The sequence below is a fragment of the Vulpes lagopus genome, chromosome 7 (assembly GCF_018345385.1).
Source record: "Vulpes lagopus strain Blue_001 chromosome 7, ASM1834538v1, whole genome shotgun sequence".
Taxonomy (NCBI): Eukaryota; Metazoa; Chordata; class Mammalia; order Carnivora; family Canidae; genus Vulpes; species Vulpes lagopus.
This window is the reverse complement of record NC_054830.1, coordinates 32,358,713-32,379,612: the sequence shown is the minus strand read 5'-3', so window position 1 is coordinate 32,379,612 and position 20,900 is coordinate 32,358,713. Positions and strand designations below refer to the sequence as shown.

At 37.6% G+C, this 20,900-nt stretch overlaps 1 protein-coding gene across 16 annotated transcripts in view; it reads left to right on the top strand.

The window, feature by feature from the left end:
- Positions 1–20,900, top strand: part of MAGI1 (membrane associated guanylate kinase, WW and PDZ domain containing 1) — a 643,927-nt gene that overhangs the window by 523,452 nt on the left and 99,575 nt on the right. For all 16 annotated transcript variants that reach the window (XR_005988846.1, XM_041761401.1, XM_041761398.1 and 13 more), the window contains exons 4-6: positions 4,586–4,792; positions 13,018–13,219; positions 20,124–20,206. Coding sequence is in view for 15 of the 16 variants with exons in the window: in XM_041761401.1 (XP_041617335.1) it covers positions 4,586–4,792; positions 13,018–13,219; positions 20,124–20,206 (492 nt within the window). In the remaining variant the exon portion in view is untranslated. The remainder of the gene's footprint in view (positions 1–4,585; positions 4,793–13,017; positions 13,220–20,123; positions 20,207–20,900) is intronic.

Below are 20,900 nucleotides of genomic sequence, written 5' to 3'. Positions count from 1 at the left end.
GAAAATATTTTCTTTGGCTTGGTCATGGCCAAAGATTGTGCCTGTTAATTAAGGCCAGCAGTGGCTTCCTCTTCTGTCTTCCCTTGCCCTCTCTTCCCTCCCCAGCCACCATCCCTGTTAAGTTTTATTGTAGAGCCAGTTTTGAAAATAGCCGCAGAGACACACACATTCCCACTTGAGAGGGAGCAGGCCACCTCTGGAAGTGTGTGTTAGCTAACGTGGAGAGGAGTCTAACGTAGGACAGTTAGACTCATGTCTCCTAGAAACTGTAAAGGCTGCTAAGTGATAACCCAGTTAATTTTTTAATCACTTCTAATTCTTTATCTGATTTTTATTTAATACCGTCAAGTGATCCATGTATTCCTCACAGGAAGTCTGTTGCATATACTCTCTGTAAGTTTGCACTCTACCATGGCCAGGCTTGGCCTGATGATGACCAACGTGGAAGCTTGATAAGGCAGAGAGTTTGCTGGCAGAGGGCAGTTGTAAGGGACATGCCCAGGGGCCAGGCAGCTAGATGTGGAAGGTGAAGAGGGCAGGTCAAAACAGTGAACCCATGGTTCCTGGCCCATAGCAAATGCACCACTCATCCTGCCCATCCTTCCATGGTGAAGACAACATGGGATTTCAGCATAACTCCATCCACCCAGAGTCCAAGGGACCAAAACCACATTTACCCAGAATCAAATCACTAAGACCAATCTGAGTTATCGAGGCCATTTTTGAAGTTTTAGGTTTTCTTCCCTCCCTTCTGTGTCTAAGCCCCTTTGTATGCCCATGCCTTTGCATTACAGCAGCCTTAGCAAAGCTCTTCTTGACTGGGGCCAAGATGTTCATCTAGCAAGGACAGGGACACACCAAAGGTGGGAGAACAAATTCTCTGCAGAAATCCTTAATGCAGGGGCACCTGGGTGGCTCAACTGGTTAAGCGTCTGCCTTCGGTTCAAGCCATGTTCCCAGAATCCATGTCAGGCTCTATGGTCGGCAAGGAGCCTGCTTCTTCCTATCCCTCTGCTTGAGCTCTCTCTGTCAAATGAATAAATAAAATCTTTAAAAAAAAAAAAAACAAACCCTTAATTCAATGAGTGCAGTGTGTTCCAGGTAAATTGGCTGTGGTCACACACATGTCATCAACACTGTCTGGGAGAGACGGAATCTAAGGAACCAGAACTTACAGTTTGTCAAGCAGCACTTCTCAGTATATCCAGATTTTAATCAGAAATATTCCATTTTTATATGTTAGTGACTAATTCAAGTTATTTTTTTTAAATCGGTGTGTGTGTGGGGGGGGGGGAGGTGGACAATGTCTTTGAAGGCAAGTTGAACCCTCTATAGTTAGAGAACTACTAGAAATAAACTTCTCCTTAAAGTTTGTAGGCAATATGGAAGATAAGAAATGCTGGAGGGATTTGAATAATTACACCATTTCCCATTTATAACTCGTTGGAGTTTACAGGATACCTTCTAGAAAGTTATAATCCTGTGAAGTCAGTCAGACTGGAGCTGTCATTTCTGTCACATGGGGGAAGGATTAGACTGAGGGTTTAAAAAAAAAAAAAAAAACTTGCCCAAGGTTATTTGGTCATTGGCAAGTTTTGCTGCTTGTTCCCTTACAAGAGTAAAGGAATAATATTCAGTTATCTTGTGGGAGGCACCTCAGACACATTGTCTCATTAATCCTTCCAACATGGTGAAATGAGCTCATTTGAAAGATTAGAAAGAGAAACTATCAACATTAAGTAGCATTTATCAAGGCTCAGTGTAGTGGCCGACTTTAGTGTGGATTAAAGGCTTTCAATGGACCATTGCATTTTATCCTCAAAACAGGCGCTCTTGATAGAAACTAGGTATTCATAGAATCCCAGTTTTATAGAAGAGGACAAAGAGGTTTTGTTTTGTTTTTTTTTCTTGTTTGTTTGTTTGTTGAATGGTTAGATGCCTATGATTACGGAGCCAGTTAGTGGTGAAGCTAGGATTTGAAGCCCAGACTGTCTCTTCACCACCTACATGCCTGTACCTTAGATTAACCTGATGAGATTACTGCTACACAACAGCTTGTCTTCTACAACAGCCATTGCATGTGGTTCAGCCTAATAATATGTACTTTTTTTTTTTTGGTCTCCAGTCAATCTTAAACTAATTTTCAGAAACAGTAAACAACTACGAGTAAGTGGATTGTTTTAGGGAGTTTATAGTTGCATTAAGAAATCTCCTCATTTATTAAGAAAGATTCTGAACCTGAAAACTGAGGAAAATCCACACGTAGTTGTCAAATGTATGGAGAACTTTTCTTTTCCCGATATTTATTTTTGTCCTAAACTGAGGGTATCTACATTTTCGTTGATTTTTTTAAGTGACAACAATTTCCTGAATGTTGCTTTGGTTTAATGGCCCTGAAAGTGAATGATAATGTTTGTAAAATGATAAAATTATAAATAAAGGGACCCATCCTTTGGTTCCATATTTTTGATGAAGTCGTCTTATGTAGACATTGATCTTTGTTTCACTTGCAACTCAAAAATGCACATGATACTTTGGTGTAATAGTGGTCAGAGGGAACTAGAATTAAATTCATTAGAGTTCGTCTCTCTTTTTTTTCCCTGTGAAGATGAATTTTTAAATAGCTGTTTTACTTGCCTAAACTGCATTAACAGTCCTTAGTCCATGAAAAACTCAGCACTATGGCCTGCTTTCAACTTCAGCAAAGACATGGGATGTCCTTAGATGTAAGCTCTGTGGAAATGCCTCTAAAAACATATATGGGATGGCTTTCTTCAGGTTGGTTATATCCCATCCCAGACCATTATGTTGGAAACTTGACAAGTTTTTTGAAGAAACATACCATCATCTTCTGTGAAAGAACTATGATGATTGAGTGGAGTACAAACCTCCAAAATGTCTTTCAGGTTTTACTCCGGTGTCCTTCTAACTCAAACATGGTACCCATTAGTCTACTATAGGTTTTAACTTGTGTGGTTACTTTCCCTGCTGCCCAAGGTTATTTGGTCATTGGCAAGTTTTGCTGCTTGTTCCCTTACAAGAGTAAAGGAATAATATTCAGTTATTATTCAGTGCTTGCACTGTCACACCACTGTCAAAGAAAGTGACAAAGTCAAAAGTGGTTGTAAGTGTGGTTTGACAAATATTTTTTAAAAATGCTATTAATAAAAAAGATTTTAATAATAAAATAAAGGCTCAATGGAAGCCAGTTCTTGACCACCTGTGTGTCTCATGCACAGCAATTTGTTACTGTCTCCTTTTGCTTTTGTACTTGTGTAATAAAATGTCTACTTTATGTAATTATGTAGTGAAGTTAGACAGTGGGATGAATCCTTGGGAAGAAACAGTGTGTACGAGATTTGTTATTATGTATAAATTCTGCTTTACTAAGCAAAGAATTACAAACATTGCTTAGGATTTATTGAAGGACTCAGTGTAATTTATCTTCCTGGCCTTCCTTTAGAAGATGTGTGATGGGGATTGGATTAGTGGCATTCTAGTGCTATTTTTTTTATCATGTAGTCACTACATATTATTGAGCTATATTTTTCAAACTTTGGCTGTTCATGAATCACCTTTATGGTTTTGTCCATATCTGAACATAATATCTATTATTTACTTGGAATATTCTTTAAAATAACTTATTTTTTTAACTTAAGTTTTCAAAAGGAAACTCTAATCACTGCCATTACTATTATTTATTCAGTTACTTATTTTTTAATATATATAGCTGACTTTTAAAACAAGAAAGTCACTTTTAAAAAGTATTGCTTTTTCACTTAATTTGAAAAGTAAACTTTATATTAAAACCATGACTTCGTAGCTACATTTTTTAATCCACATTAAAAATATACACATTTATTAAAGTAATAAAATGTAAAAATCCATCCAGGTACTATTCAGAATCACTTAGTACACTGAGTCAAATGTGGGGGGAAAAGTGGCTCAAAGTGAAATGGATATTTCCCAAAAGAGTGACCAGCGTGCCACCATTGACACAGTTTTCTGTTAAAACTTGGCAAGGGTTTGCTCCCACCCCACATGACCCTGAGAGTCAAGCCTGCCATTCAGTTAAAGAGGTGCCACGTGGTATTCACCGACTTCCTTTTTAAATAGTGCCCTGGTTTCCTCTTAAGGAGTCCCCTTATTAAGGGAAGGTGACCTTGACTTTGTAGGCACGTAAAGGTGCTGGCAGTAATGAATTTTTTATTTTTTTGTGAAGCTAACTCTAAATTGGGGTTAGCATTATTCTGGTGCATATATATAAAAAGGTGACCAATTGAATTTCAAATGTAATGAGGAGGAAGTTTTGCTATTCATTACAGCCAGCTTTGTTTTTATTACTAGTAGGTTCTTTGCAACTAAACAATGCAGCTTTCCTCCTGACTTCTGAAATCACCATGTCTAGCTTGGTAGGAACAACATCTCTTGTAACCTATTCCAGAAATGAAATACAGTGTGTTCTGGTTTTCTAGTTAAAAAAATTTTTTTTTCCCCCAATGTGCTGAGAGATTCATGTGAAGCCTTGAAAAAAAACACAAAGTATTCTTTCTAAAACATGCAAATGTGTCTCTCCATCACCTAGGAAACTATTATGGGACACCCAAACCTCCTAGCCAGCCAGTCAGTGGGAAAGTGATCACAACGGATGCCTTGCAAAGCCTTCAGTCTGGCTCCAAGCAGTCGACCCCAAAGCGAACCAAATCCTACAATGATATGCAAAATGCTGGCATAGTCCATGCGGAGAATGAGGAGGAGGATGACGTTCCTGAAATGAACAGTAGCTTTACAGGTAAAGACCAGACCACCTTCCCCCTTGATGGACTTGGGATAAGGGGCGGTAAGAGGGTTTTGCAGAGAGCGAAGAAAAGGTATCTCTCGTCAAGAACTATTCGGAAGGGTTGACAAAATTCAAACTGACCATGCAAGGCTTGGGGAAAGGATGGTCTTTTCCATGATCTATCTTCATGATTCTTTGCAAGAATATTTTAACTTCTCCCAAATATCTTAAAAATGTTAGAGGGAAATATCTATAGAAGGGAATCAAGAAGAATCAGCATTGTTTCCTTCACTTCAAAATGGTATGTATTAAGAATATTTGTGTTTTGTTCATTTATTTCTTGGTCTTGACACTGTTCTGTAATTATGCCTGATGGCTTATAAAGAGAAATATGAGGACTTGCTTCACAGTAATATCCTTTGATGCTGTATGGAAGGCTGGTGGCATCCTTTTATCTTCTACCTTTGTAAATAGAGATTACAGTGGAATTGTATAGTGTTCTGTTAACTTGTTCAATTTTTCTATATCCCCTAACTGGAGAAAGATGGAAACATAATGGATACTTGATTATATCTCTTTTTTTTTTTAATATTTTATTTATTCATGAAGACACAGAGAGGGGCAGAGACACAGGCAGAGGGAAAGCCAGCTCCATGCAGGGATCCTGATGCAGGACTTGATTCCCCGGACTCTGGAATCAGGCCCTGGGCCGAGGGCAGGCACTAAACCACTGAGCCACCCAGGGATCCCTGTATTACATAGCATATAATACTCCTTGCATTATGCGTTTAAACATGCATTCAAGGGCATCTATGCCCAAGCTTAGGTATACCATATTTTATGAGGGGATCTTTAAGGACAATGCCTCTGAGTAAGACTATACAGGTTGAGTATTGCACAATTCCTAGGGGTACCGTTCACAGAGACTATGGTGTATATTTCTTGGGTTAGTGTAGTGACCCAGAACTGTTCAAAGATATTTTTCACTATATGAGGGTTTGACCTTATATAGGGACTCACAACTGTGCAAGACATGAGTCACTCCAGTTTATAGTATTGTGACTTTGAAGAACAGCTGGTTTCTTCTATTTTTCTTCTACTTAAGTAGTTTCCTCAATATTTAGCATATCACTCTGGGGGAATTATCTATTTGCAATATATGAAAACTTCCTCTCTCTTAGTGAACTTTCCTGACATCACCATACTTCTGTCATTACTTGATTAGACTAAATTCCAATAAAGGGGGAATTAAGCTTGTATTTTCCTCCTTGCATTAGCAAATCGAATAGAATATTTAGGGAAATACTTGTATTAGTTGAATGCTTCCTAGAACCCATATAAGCCTCTCTGAAGTTTTCTTTCCTTTTTTTAAAGATTTTATTTATTTATTCATGAAAGACCGAGGAAGAGGCAGAGACACAGGCAGAGGGAGAAGCAGGCTTCATGCAGGAAACCTGACATGGGACTCCATCCCAGGTCTCCAGGATCAGGCCCTGGGCTGAAGGTGGCGCTAAACTGCTGACCCACCTGGGCTGCCTCCTGAAGTTTTCTAATTCATTAAGCTCAGAAGCCTAAAATTCTTCAAGGTGACAATTAAAATAATTTCTGATGGTTTTATTGCCATAATAGTAACCCAATATTTCTGCAAGAAGCATTGAGTAAAGGGAGATCTAGTTTGTTATCCTAGCTTCTTGGTTCATGGGTAAGGTTAAATCATATCTAAGTTCTCCCTTTCAGCTCTAGAATCTGATTCCATGAAAATCTCCATTTTCTAGTTAGAATGGTTAGGCTAGGGGCTGACCCATAGTCATAATAGCTAGGAGAAATTTACCATCTTTTACATATGCATTTGTTGAGATCAGCTCATTTCATTTACTTAGAAATACATGATTCATGTATAGTAGTCCTTGCTGATAGAGAAGCAGATTATGAAGAAAAAGAGCTAATACTTCTTTTAAAAAGTAGCTAACATTATAATGTCTTGATCTTCCAATAGGTAAGGATAGCAAATGATAATATAACCCAAAGCATAGTTGTAGGCACAGAAATAAGACCTTCGGAGTGACGTGCACTGAAATAGCTCTGCCATGTGGACTGGATGGTCCCCAAGAAATGTGTATCCCTTATTTATCCTCTTTATTAAGTAGATTTCTTGGTATAAAGCAAGAACAAAGTAGGATTTATTGACTCTAGGTTTTACTGCTCTTCCTGTTTCTAGCTACCATAAATCTTGATCTCTAGAAGGCTTGCCTCAGAAACTGACTCCATTAGATGCTCACTTGAAATTCTGGCATCAAAGAAAAACTTTGGGGCCCAGGTCATCATTGCTAGAATCAGTTTGATCATTTGCTCTCCATACACCCACACAAAAGTCAAGTGGTAGCTGACTATCTTCTTTCGCTTCCTGTCCTTAACACCAAGAAAGCTGATAGGATGCAGAGAGAAATTATCTTCAGATACACATGTGATGGGCATCCTCAGTATGTGGAGTAAATGCCTCCTCACTTACCAAGCTACAACTATGACAGCTGACAACCTGTCATATCCTAACTCATATAAATTCTTTCAAATAATTGACACTACCCGGCCTATGATATGTGTATCAAACTAGCTATGTCAAAGCATTTTGCTCTCTGAACCACTTTAAGTAGCAATCCACCAGCTGCTTGGTGCATAGAGTGACAATAACATAATGAGGTCTTGGCTCCTGGTTGGGAGAGTTATGATAAAGGAATGAGTGTTGTTTCCACATATAGAAACATGATGGAGCTATTAAAAATATTTACTGAGAGGGACGCCTGGGTGGCTCAGCAGTTGAGCGTCTGCCTTCGGCCCAGGGCGTGATCCTGGAGTCCTGATATTGAGTCCTGCACTGGGCTCCCTGCATGGAGCCTGCTTCTCTCTCTGCCTGTGTCGCTGCCTCTCTCTCTCTCTCTCTCTCTCTCTCTCTCTCTCTCTCTCTCTCTCGATATCTCTCATGAATAAATAAATAAAATCTTAAAAAAAATTTAAAAATAAAATTTTTAAAATTTATTTATGAGAGAGAGAGAGACAGAGAGAGAGAGACAGAGACATAGGCAGAGGGAGAAGCAGGCTCCATGCACGGGGAGCCCGACGTGGGATTCGATCCCGGGTCTCCAGGATCATGCCCTGGGCCAAAGGCAAGCGCTAAACTGCTGCGCCACCCAGGGATCCCTAAAAATAAAAATATTTACTGAGATATTTTAATTAACATGCTGTTGCTACTATCTTAGGTGACTTCTGCTTTAGTCTTTTGAAGGAGGTACAAAGTGTGTGAATAATATTGGGAATGTTTATAGGCAAAAGAGCAAGAGACTGTGGCAAGAAGCATCCAGGGGACAGCCTCAATTCTTTTCTGTCATCAGTGACTGAGGCAAGAGCTGAGCAATGAAGAGTCATCCCAGATACTCCCTGTGGTACTGACTGTTGAGCACAAAGCAATAGGCCAGTCTTTTATAAACTGTGCCCAAATTATTGGCCTAAACGAGCCTTTGAGAATGAACACTCTTCATGCATGCTTCATGAAGGTAGAGTTATACCACTGACCAAAGCACACAGTTATTTATACTAAATAAAAGCATTGGTATAAGTACCTTGTTTTAGACAGCTTGGAAAATCTGTAACAAACCACCATTCTTTAACTCCCTCTAAGAGACACCAAATGTTATTTAATTGTATTTTGAGGCTTTTCTTTTTTTTCTCTCAGCAGCCTCCCCTATTTTTGAACATGAGGCTGCTGATGTTTCTTTTCCATTAGCAGGCAATGATAAAGCATTGCTTTGGAATGTGAAGAGATGATATTACTATAAGAGCTAATGTTTCTCCGGCACTTTGTAAAGCTTTTTACACATATACTAGAGAGGTCTAATAGCTTGCCCAAGATCACAAAGCCAGTGAGTGTCAAACCCCAAAAGCTAACTTCAGAGCCTGCATGCTTATCCAGTGCTCTTTGTGTTTTAAATACAGAGTTTATTAGCTCTGTATGCAGTCAGAAATGCACCTAAATCTAAAAGTAGATATCCTATAATATAGGCTCTAGAAATGTATTTTTGACATGACCTTATATTCTCAAAGTCCCCTTCGGAAGCCCCCCAAGTATGTGTATGTATATGTAAATGCTTGGGAGCTTCTTATTTCCTTTAAGTGAAAAAGTAATTTATGTTCATTTATGGTTTACAAGTCAATTTCACACAGATCCTAGAAACCACCTGGAAATGTTGAGAGCTAAGCAACCTAGGCATTAACTTTTCCATTTTGCTGTTGAGAACACCGAGGAACGGTGTGTACTCCCCTACTAGACAGTGGGAGAACCAGGCTTCCTTGTTCCCCCATCCATTCTGTATTCTAGTAATCCATTCTACTATCCTGTTTGGATCCATTAGCAACCGTTCTAAGAAAGTTATGGCAGTACTCTTAAATGTTTGGTAAATCACATGAAAAATTTTATGAAATCAAATGAAAAATTTTCTAAAATCAGAGTATATGTCAAAGTCAAAACCATGATTAGGGCTATGAATTTTTAAGTCCATATTTTGTCCCAGCATCTCATTGTTGGAATTCCTATTTTCTTTGAGAGAAAGATGGTTTAAGGTTCTGTTGAACTGGAAAGAAGACACAGAAAGTCAAACATTCAAATTGTTTACATTAAATGTCTATGGCTTTTTTTGTTTTTGTTTTTGTTTTTTTGGTTAATCAATTAGATGGGAGGAATCCTTTGACAATGTATACCCATATCAAATCATCATCATGATGTATACTTTAAATATCTTACCATTTTGTCAGTTTTACGTCAGTGAAGCTAAAAAAATTCTTTTGATAAAAAATATCTATAGCTTTTAGTATGTCAATCATACCTCAATAAAGCATTTTTTAAAGAAGACAAAATATATAACATACAAAATATTTGGATAATACAAAATAAGATCTAGTTGCTAGAAAGATTTTCATTTGTCTTTAGGAAATTACAGTTACTAAGCTATCTTGCCAGTGAGCTAATATTCCCTCCCCATAGTTGAAGCTTTGGAACCCTGGCAGGCCTCTTTTTTTTTTTTTTTTTAACTGTACATCCTCAGTGTGAAGCCACATCATTTCACATTTATGTCCCACCGATTGCCATGCCTTTTTCCTGTTACACCCAGTTTCTATTAAAATGGGTTAATTAAAATTCTTTAGTAAAATTATCGAATGTCATCCATTGTCCTGGTACTTCTCTAGCTCTTAAATGTCGTGTTAAGAGATGATCACTGGCTCTAGTACATTGGCATTTCCAGTAGTAGGTTCCAGTCCTGAGTACCCATGATGCCCACCCTGAAGGCCAGGCACTTTGGTAAGCATTTTACTTGTCCTTAGTCCTTCAGTTCTCATGGCATGTGCATCTGTTTCCCCACTTTACAGATGAGGAAACAGATGCTTAGAAAGGTTCCAAAGTCACACAGCTAGAAATAGGCAAACCTATGATTGTAGTCTGATATCACATTCATTGTTTTTCTGCCAGTTTCCTAAAGGCCAGATGTGACCTGGAGACAAAGGTTAGTCATAATAACTTTGATGAAGAAGAAACCGATGATGATGGCAGCTGACAAATGTTGTTAACCATATGCTAGACACTGTCCTGGCTTCTTTACTCATGCAGTCCTCCCCATAATCCTGTGGACTTGATATGATGATCTCCATTTTATAGATGAGGAAACCAAAGCATATAGAAGTTAATTGTGTTGCCCACATTAATAAGGGGTGAGGCCAGGCTTCAAAGTCAAGCAGTCTGGATCCTGAGTCAGTGCCTATAATCAGTAATCTCTCTTTTTTTTTCTCGCTCTCTCTTTTTTTCTTTTTTGGTTGTGCGATATTGCTTTATTTTTTTTTTAAGGAATTGTGATTGAAATATTTGGAGTGTTTACCTAAATATACAGATTCCCACCTTCTCTTAAAAAGCCAGAGATCTAGAGATACTGAGTCCACTTTTCCTCAGGATGCTAATTACCTGGCACTGAGTTCCTTGCTCCCTTCAGACAGGCTGCACTCTCTCTCTAGTACCCCTTCTAAATGTATCATTTGTGCCTCTGGCAGATCGAGGAGTTTGTCTCATACTCTGGCCCCTTGGCAGTAGGACAAAACCCCTCCTAGAAGCTGACAGAGTCACTAGAAAATTCTTTATCTCTTTCCTGAAAGTATGATTCTGGTACTTGAATCTTCATCACTAGGTGCTTTAAAAATGCACTTTTTGGAATCTTCTCCCAAATCTTTTCTCTGTAGTAAGGAGTCAGAATCTGCATTTTAGCAGTCTTTCCAGGTGATTGTTATGTATCCTTCCATGTGAGATGTGTACATTCTAAAAATATCAGAAATGATTAAATGTTCTCTCCTAGAGACTAAGGAGAGATCTTAAATCTTGCCAAGTTTTGAATTTATTTTTTATTGATAGTAATTTTGAAATATTTCTTCCACGTTGGCCTCATTTCCTTTTTTCAAACTTCAAAATCCCAGTTGCTTTTTTTTTTTTTTTAAGATTTTTTTTTTTATTCATGAGAGACAGAGAGAGAGACAGAGAGAGAGAGAGAGGCAGAGACATAGGCAGAGGAAGAAGCAGGCTCCATGCAGGGAGCCCGGTGTGGGACTTGATCCTGGAACTGCAGGATCATGGCCTGAGCCAAAGGTAGAGGCTCAGCCACTGAGCCACCCAGGTGTCCCTCCAGTTGCTTTCTTAATCTCCAGTCATGGATACATATTATAAAACCAACTCAAACTGGCTTAAGCAAGAATTTAGGGGATCAAGCAATTGAAGAGGCTGGGAGCACATAGAATCAATGGCCCAATCAAAGGTATGAGGTGACTTTACCTCTCATTTCTACTTTCCTCTGTGGAGGCTCAATTCTAAGGCAGGTCTTGCCAAGCTTGTCAAGATGGCCACCAGCACCTATGGCATGAGAGTCTGTCAGCTTCATAATTTCAGCATCAGGAGGGTAATTGCAGGCAATTTCAATGCCTGGTTTGCTTTGGATTATGTTCCTTATCTGATCACAGACAAAAGTGATAGTGCGACTTAGGCCCACCACATGGGCTAGGAATGGGTTTAAGTGAGCCCCCACCTAGACCACGAGGACTTTGGATGGATTTCTAAAGGGAGGTCTGAGAGGTGATTCTAGGAAAAGATGAGAGAGATGCATGGCAGCCTGCAATGGTGATGGATTTTTGGTGGAGGTGCTTACTAGGCTTAACATGTCCTCCATCCAAACTTTGAATTACGCTCATTCTTATGTGTGTCATTGAGCGCTACTCATTGAAGAAAGATTTGAAAACAGCCTTTTATTATTCCTCAGTCTGCTTTCAGAAATCAGAAATGTCTACAGGAGAATTACTGTGGGAGATAGAAAATAACTACAACCCTTGATTATTATGTTTTAAAGCCTCATGGAGACTGATGTTTAATATTCTTAGCCTCTATAAAAATTCAGCCAGAATGTCAACAGTGCCATTTGTGGATACTTTGATGACATCAGCTCTTGATGTTTCTAGTTAATAAGGAGGCAAGGAGATTCATGTACTTAGAGTCTTCTTTTAAGGCCCAAGTCAAATTAGTCCACCCACATGATCCTGTTCTGGGGGTAACTGTCTTGGTTTTCACAGGAACATTCCCCTCACTTTTCCAAAAGAGGCTCGACTCTGACTCATTGGTATAGCTGTGTCTATATTCTAAAGTTCTGTATACTTTCCAGTTTGATATGCCAGTCTTTGATCTTTGCCATTGTCTACCAAAAATGTTTTAAATAATTGATACAAAAATGGATAATGATGCCACTATACCTGTGTTTGCAGCATGGACTTTCTTCTTGCTCTCCAGGGACGTCTGAATCATGAAGCCAAATGATACCTAAGAGCAAGAGTATGGCTCATTCTGTGTTTTGATGGCCTTATTAATACAAGAGACTTGAGGTTTTGAGTCATGAATTTGTTTCTTCTTTGGCTTTTCCAAGATTTTGAGCAATGCATTATTTGAGCATGTCTATCTCTTCTTTCTTTTTAGGTCTAATAAATGTGGTATGTCATTTTGATGTTTTCTATTGAAAGAATTTCCATATAAATAAAACAGAATAGAATTGATGGTGAGCAATTAAGAAAGAGTGAGGGCTTTTAAGAATATAGACACAAACGGTAGTGAACTCCTTGGCTTGGGATATGATTGATGAATTTATTTTCTCTATCTCCCTTCAATTTAACAGCCGATTCTGGTGACCAAGAAGAACACACTCTCCAAGAAGCAGCACTACCGCCTGTGAATAGTAGCATCGTCGCTGCTCCCATCACGGACGCTTCTCAGAAGTTCCCTCAATACCTACCTCTTTGTGCAGAGGATAATTTAGGTCCTCTACCTGAGAACTGGGAGATGGCCTACACCGAAAATGGAGAAGTCTATTTTATAGAGTAAAGTATACCATTCCTCCTCCCTGAAGTACTTCTTTTCTGTCATCTCCCCTTCCTTCCTGCTCCCTAGTGGCCGCACTGGTAAATTACATCTAAAAGGACCCACCACCTGCTTGATGGTATTCTTTTAGGCAATTTAACCAGCTTTGTCCAAAAAAGCAATTAGCATAGCATCTTAATCATTGGATCTGAGGAGCTTGAAGAAGCATAAGGTTAATAATTCCCCTAAATATCCCATTATCCCTATAATGGCATAGTATATAAAATATATGGAGCCATTAGGAAGAGGTAAATCCTCTGCTTATTCTTTCTTAATTGGATGAAGAAATTTTTGTTTTTTATTTTTGTTTTTTATTGTTTGGTTGTGTTTTAAGAATTCTTCTTACATTCTGGATATAATTCCTTTATCCTCTGTGGTTTGTCAACATTCTCCCCAAGCCTGAATTTTCTTATCATTGTCTTGACTATGTCTTTTGAAAAGCCTGAAGTTCTTAATTCTGAGGAAGTCTGATTTATCAGTGTTTTTCTTTTGGGGTCTGTGCTTTTAATGTGCTGGCTGAGAAATTTTTGCTTAAATCAAAGTTATAAAGCTGTCGTTTTCTGCTATCTTTGTTGTAGAAGTTTTATGGTTTACATTTTACATTTAGGTCTCTGATCCATTTTGAGTTTTTTTTCTTTCTCCCCATGGTGCAAGTACATAGATTAAAATTTGAGAATACAGGACCACCCCCCACACCCACCCTTATCTGCAGTCTCACTTTCCATGGTTTTAGTTACTCGTGGTCAGCTGTGTTCTGGAAACAAGGGATCTTCCTGACATATTGTCAAAAGATCAGTACTAGCCTAATGCTGCATTACAATCTTTGTATCATTCACCTCACTTCATCTCACCATATAGACATTTTATCATTCACATCATTATAAGAAGAAGGGTGAATAAAGTGCACTAAGTTATTTTGAGAGAGAGAGAGAGAGACTACATTCATATAACCTTATTTTATACTATATTATTATAATTGTTTTATTTTACTATTAGTTATTGTTGTTAATCTCTGTGCCTGATTTATAAATTAAACGTCATCATAGGTATGCATGTATAGAGGAAGACATAGTATACTTAGGATTCAGTACTGTCTATAGTTTCAGGCATCTACTAGAGGTCTTAGAACTAAGCTCCTGTGGATAAAGGGAGGCTACGGTATATAGATATGGAAAGTCTTTCAAAATTAAAAACCCTATATATGTATCTTATTTGTGTGTGTATATTTACATATATAATGCACATTGTTAAAGGTAGACATTTAGTAAATAACCTCTACTAAAAATTGAAAAATACACAGTTGTAACCATTCTAAAAAATCTAAGATAATATAACATTTTAACAAGTAATAGTCAATTTTTAAAATGCTGCTCTTTGGCTTTATTATCAAAATTCTCTGTTAAGATTTACCATGGTTTTTTAATGTACCACTAAAAAAGGAAAACAGAATGGCCAATTAAACTATAAAATAAATTAAAATGTACGTAAATCTGTTATACTCAAATAGATTGAAGGTCTGTTCTTCAGTGAACAATAACAAGACAAAACTGACAAAGAAAAAAAAATTAAAAAGACACAAATTACTAGCATTAGGACTTAAACAGGGAACACTGCAGACCCTGAAGACATTAAAAGGTAATCAGAAAGTGCTGCCAGCAAATCTACACACATAAATTTGACAACTTAGATAAAATGGCCCAATTTTGTGAGAAGCATGAACTACCACAACCCATCCAATATGGAATAGATAATTTAACTAGCTCTATAACTATTAAGGAAAATGAATTTGTCATTTAAAAACTCGTGAAAAAGAAATCTCCAGGCCCAGATGGTTTCACTGGAGAAGGGCTCAAAGAATAAAATTTCTACAGTCTCCTTCTGAAAATAGAAGTGGAGGAAGGAACACTTAGCAAATATGTGTATGAAGCTATTGTTACCTTGTTACCAAAAACGAAGATACTCTAAGAAAAAAGGAAACTACAGAGTTGTAGCACAGGGGTGGCTGAGTGGGTGAGCATCTGACTCCGTTTCGGCTCAGGTCATGATCTTAGGGTCCTAGGATCAAGCCCTGCATTGGACTCCATGCTCATCTCAGAGTCTGCTTGAAATTCTTTACTTTTGCCTTGCCCCACTGGCATCTTCTCACAATAAATAAATACATACAATTTTAAGAAGAAAAGAAAAGAAAATTCTACACTATGACCAAGTCGGAATTATCCTGGGGATACAAAATTGGTTCACTATGTGAAACATTCATAAATATAAAGTACCATATTAAGATAGTAAAGAAAAAATCACATGATCATTCATCAATACAGTAAAAGTGCTTGACAAAATTCAGCACTCATTCATGATAAAAATAACAGAGGGGAATTTGATTGACTTTATAATATCTACCAAAAATAACATTATACTTAGTGGTAAAATACAAAAAACAAAACAAAACAAAAAAAACATTAATGATGATAAAAAAAGAAACTTCCCCTGCAAGATTGGGGACTAGCCAAGGATATTAGCTCTCACCACTCTTTTTTTTTTAAGGTTTTATTTATTTATTAGAGGTGGGGAGAAGCCAGAGGGAGAGGGACAAGCAGACTCCACACTGAGATTGGAGCCCCACTTAGGACTTGATCTTACAACCCTGAGATCATAACCTGAGCTGAAACCAAGAGTCAGTCGCTTAACCAACTAAGCTACCTGGGCATCCCGCCTCCCACCACTCTTAATCAACATGGTCTTGGAAGTTCTAGCCAGGATAATAAATCACGAAAAGGTAATAAAAGACCTACAGATTGAAAAAGAAGGAATAAAACTATCCCTGTATGCAGATTACATGAGTGTACATAAGAAATGTACAAAATCACAAAAAATGTTCAAAAAAGTTTTAGAATAAGTGAGTTCAGCAGGATCACAAAACAAAAGATAAGCACACATGTATATCTATATGAACATGTGGACAACAAAATTCAAAATAAAATTCACATTTACTTGCAGAAAAACACCATTTGTATGTAAATCTAACAAAACATGGACAGGATGTTGTATGCTACAAACTACAAAATATTGGTGAAAGAAACCCAAGAAAATCTAAACAAATGGAAAAGTGTCCCCTATTCATGGATTGAAAGACTCAATTGTATAGTAAAGATGTCACCTCTTCCAAAATGAATATACAGGTTTAATGCAAATCCTGTCAAAATCTCAGTGAGGTTTTTTGTTAACATAGATAAGTTCATTTTAAAATTTATGTAGAAGCGCAAAGGAACTAGGATAGCTAGAAAACTTTGTGGTTTGGTTTTGTTTTGTTTTAGCCCACAACCCTGAGATGAGAACCTAAGCTAAGATCAAGAGTCAGACACTTAACCAACTGAGCCACGCAGGTGTTCCTAGAACAGTTTTGAAAGGAAAGAATAAAGTTAGAGTAAAATCAGTATACTGGATATCAAGACTTCTAGAACCTTAGTAACAAAGGCTCTGTGGTATTGGTGAAGAAATGGGCACGTAGGTCAACGAAACCCAGAAACAGATCTACAAATATATGCAAGTGATTTTCAACAAAGATGCCAAAACAATTTAATGCAGGGAAGATAGCCGTTTCAAGGAAGTGGTACCAGATTAAGCATTTAGCCAGAAGTAAATAAATTAACCTCAACCTCAACGTCACACCTTTATACAAAAAGTTAACTCACAATAGATCATCACAGAGTTAAATGTAAAGCATAATGCAGTTATACTTTTTGGGAATAAATGTTTGGGGTGCTCAAGGACTTTTGCTTTTTAGACTTGATATCAAAAACACAAACCCTAAAAGTAATCATTGATAAATATGACATCATATTTGCTTCAGGAAAGCAAAAATGAAAATGAAGTGAAATGAAAATGAAAAACATTTGCTTCAGGAAAGACCCCAAAAAGAGGATGAAATGCAAACTACAGACTGGGAGAAAATATTTGCAAATCCCATATCTGAAAATGGATTGTTATCTAGAGTATATAAAGAGCTCTCAAAACTCAACAGTAACATTAAAAAAATTCAATTAGAAAGTGAACCACAGACATTTCACTGAAGCCGATATACAGATGGCAAATAAGCACATGAAAAAATGTTCACCATCATTAGCCATTAGGGAAATGCAAATTAAAATTACAAAGATATCATTACATGCCTATTAAGATGGTTAAAATAAAAAAAATAGTAATAACAGTAAATGATGGCAAAGATGCAAACTAGATCATTGCTGGTGGGTATGTAAAATTGTATGGCATTCTGGAAAACAGTTGGGGAGTTTCTTATAAAACTAAACATGCAACTACCATATGACCCACCAATTGCACATTTGGCCAGAGAACTGAACACTTAACATTCACACAAAAACTGGACATGAATGTTTATAGTAGATTTATTCCAAATAGCCAAAATCTGGAAACAACCTACATATCCTTCAGTGGGTAAACTCTGGTACATTCATGCCATGAAATACTACTTGCAATAAAAAGAACTAATTATCACTATATGCAACAACCTTGATGGGAATTCTGCTGCATTAAAGATAGCAGCAGACCCCAAAGATTATGTATGTTTGATTCCATAGAACATTTTTGCAATGAAAAAACCATAGAAATAGTGAACATCGGTTAGTGATTGCTAGGGATTTAAAAAGGGTTTTGGGGGGCAGGGATTGGAAGAAAACCAGGTGTGGCTATAAAAGGGTAACATGAAGGATCTTTATGATGATGAAAATGTTTTGTATCTTGACCATATGCATATCAGTATCCCAGTAGTGACATTGTACTTTAGTTTTGTAGGATATTACCATTGGGGGAATCTGGGTACAGGGCAGGTGGGATCACTCTTTTGTTGTTGTTGTTGTTGTTTTTCATTTTAAAGATTTTATTTATTCATGAGAGACAGAGAGAGGCACAGACCCAGGAAGAGGGAGAAGCAGGCTCCATGCAGGGAGCCCGATGTGGGACTCGATCCCGGGACTCCAGGATCATGCCCTGAGCCTAAGGCAGATATTCAACCGCTGAGCCACCCAGGAGTCCCTCTTATGTTCTTTTTTACAACTACAATATCTCAAAATACAAAAGTATTTTTTAAAATTCTCTTCTTTTTAAAATATATTTTATTTAGGGGATCCCTGGATGGCTCAGCAGTTTAGCACCTGCCTTCGGCCCAGGGCATGATCCTGGAGTCCCAGGATCGAACCCCACATCGGTCGGGCTCCCTGCATGGAGCATGCTTCTCCCTCTGCCTGTGTCTCTGCCTCTCTCTCTCTCTCTCTCTCTCTCTCTTTCTCTCTCGTCTCTCATGAATAAGTAAATAAAATCTTTAAAAAAAATTTAAAAATAAAAATAAAATAAAAATAAAAAATATTCTATTTAAATTCAGTTTGCCAACATGTGACACCCAGTGCTCATCTCATCAAAAGTATTTTTTTTAAATCATAAATAATCTTCTTCCCAGCAATGACTATTTTTACTATCTTGCTGGTTTAGGAATAGTGCAGACCATGGGTTTTGGTGTTGGACTCCTGGGTTTGATTGCCAGTGTTGCTAGGTACCAACTAAGTAGCCTGGTACAAATTTCCTCACCTCTGTCCTCATTTTTCTCATCTTAGAATATATTAATACTTCCCTCATAGGGTTATTGTGATGGTTTGTAAATTGTGACATACGTGTAAAAGAACAGATTCTGCTAGTTGTAAGTGAACAAAGAAATAGCATCAGTGATGATAGTTGTTACTGTTTTACCTTTCATTAGCTTTTTTTTCCCTTTTTATACAGTTGAGGTGATTTGTATGTGCATTTGCATATTGTTTTTCACTGAAACCATTAGTGTTTTTGACAATAAGATTTGAATCTCAAATAATTGTCGCAATGTTTTTCAGCGTTTACAACCTAAACTTCAGATGTCCCAAAACAATTAAGGTTACTACCTAAACCTCAAAAAAAAATTTTTTTTTTTAATTTCTGATTTTCATTTCTGGTTGTAACTTGAACTACTACTGGCCTTCTTTGAACTTGCGCAGAGTGGCCTGGGAGTCATGGGGAACTTTGTCCCAGGGTACTGAGCTTTTTCTGGGCAGTTCCTCCAGATGTTCTCATGATGCTTCTAACATGGTTGCTGGGCAGTAATCTTGGGAATACTGCTGTACAATTTCAGACCGTCAAGGCCTGGCTCAGCATCTGTTGAAACACTTCATCTGGAGTTGGGCTATGCCCTCCAGAAAGCAGACAGTTCAGCTGCTTCAAGCTTTGTGAGGTTTTTTGGCCCAAGTCCTATTTATGATAGGTAATTTCAAGTTGCCTTCACTCTGTGTGCAACGTAATTCAGTATGCTGTGATTAATGATAGGTATTAGCAGCTGTGAGCCAATTGCATGAATTGAGGTAGTTTCACAGTGTCAGGGGAAATCTTATGTAATATAATGAGTGAAATAGCAGCCTTCTTTGTGAATTCCAGCATCCAAGGTTTAAGACAGAGACAAATTTAAAGCAAATTGGAGTTTGCTCTTCTGCAAAGGTGAAGATATAAAATAAGTCTAGACAAGGAGAGACCATATAGACAAAGAGTATCATTTGAAACTCATTTTTCAAAAATAAAACTGGTGTCACATTTTAAGCTTTTGGTAATGGAATGGTTATACCTTAGATAAGTTAAAAAGTCTACCTAAGGCCCTTCCTGAGCCTTTTCTAACTCTAAACTTGGGCTCTCTTCTGGGTTGGGCTTGATGTTGGAAAATAGCTTTGCTCTAGTTGAGGGGAAATGTTCAAGAATGTGTAATTCTTTTGCCGTTGAGATTTTTGCTTTTTTTTTTTTCTTTCCTTTTCAAATGTATTTGTTTTTGTTTCTCGATTTCAGCCATAATACAAAAACAACATCTTGGTTAGACCCTCGGTGCCTGAACAAGCAGCAGAAGCCTCTGGAAGAGTGTGAAGATGATGGTAAGGGACTAGGAAGAGGTCTTGGTTCAAGTGAGTTGGGGGCTCATTCACAGGTGTAAATTTTAAGGTTTTAGAGCAAGAGCAACCAGGTTTTAACAATTGAGTTTTTAAAAGGTAATCCAATTTCTAGTAAATGAACTGTAGTTTCCAAAAGCAGCAGGAGAATCAGAATTGTTTTTAAAGGAATGATTTGTTTACACATAAATACAGATTCATGCTAGTATCTCCATTAGAAATCACTTTAAGACAAACTGTTTCGGGGATCCCTAGGTAGCTCAGCGGTTTGGCGCCTGCCTTTGGCCCAGGGTGCGATCCTGGAGCCCGGGATCGGGTCCCGCGTTGGGCTCCTGGCATGGAGCCTGCTTCTCCCTCCCTCTGCCTCTCTCTCTATCATAATAAATAAATGTCTATCATAAATAAATAAATATGTCTATCATAAATAAATCTTTAAAATAAATAAATATGTCTATCATAAATAAATAAATCTTTAAAAAAAATAATAAGACAAACTATTTCACTGAAGATGTAACCTCTACCTTCAGGACCATGGAAAAAAAACTCTAGAAAAATCTCTGGGAGTAGAGAAAAAAAGATGCTCTGGTTACTTACCTATTGGATCCTAATCCTATATTACAAAGTCTCAAAGGAAAAAATCAAGACCTTTTATTGAATTCTACATGTTTCATAACTTGAC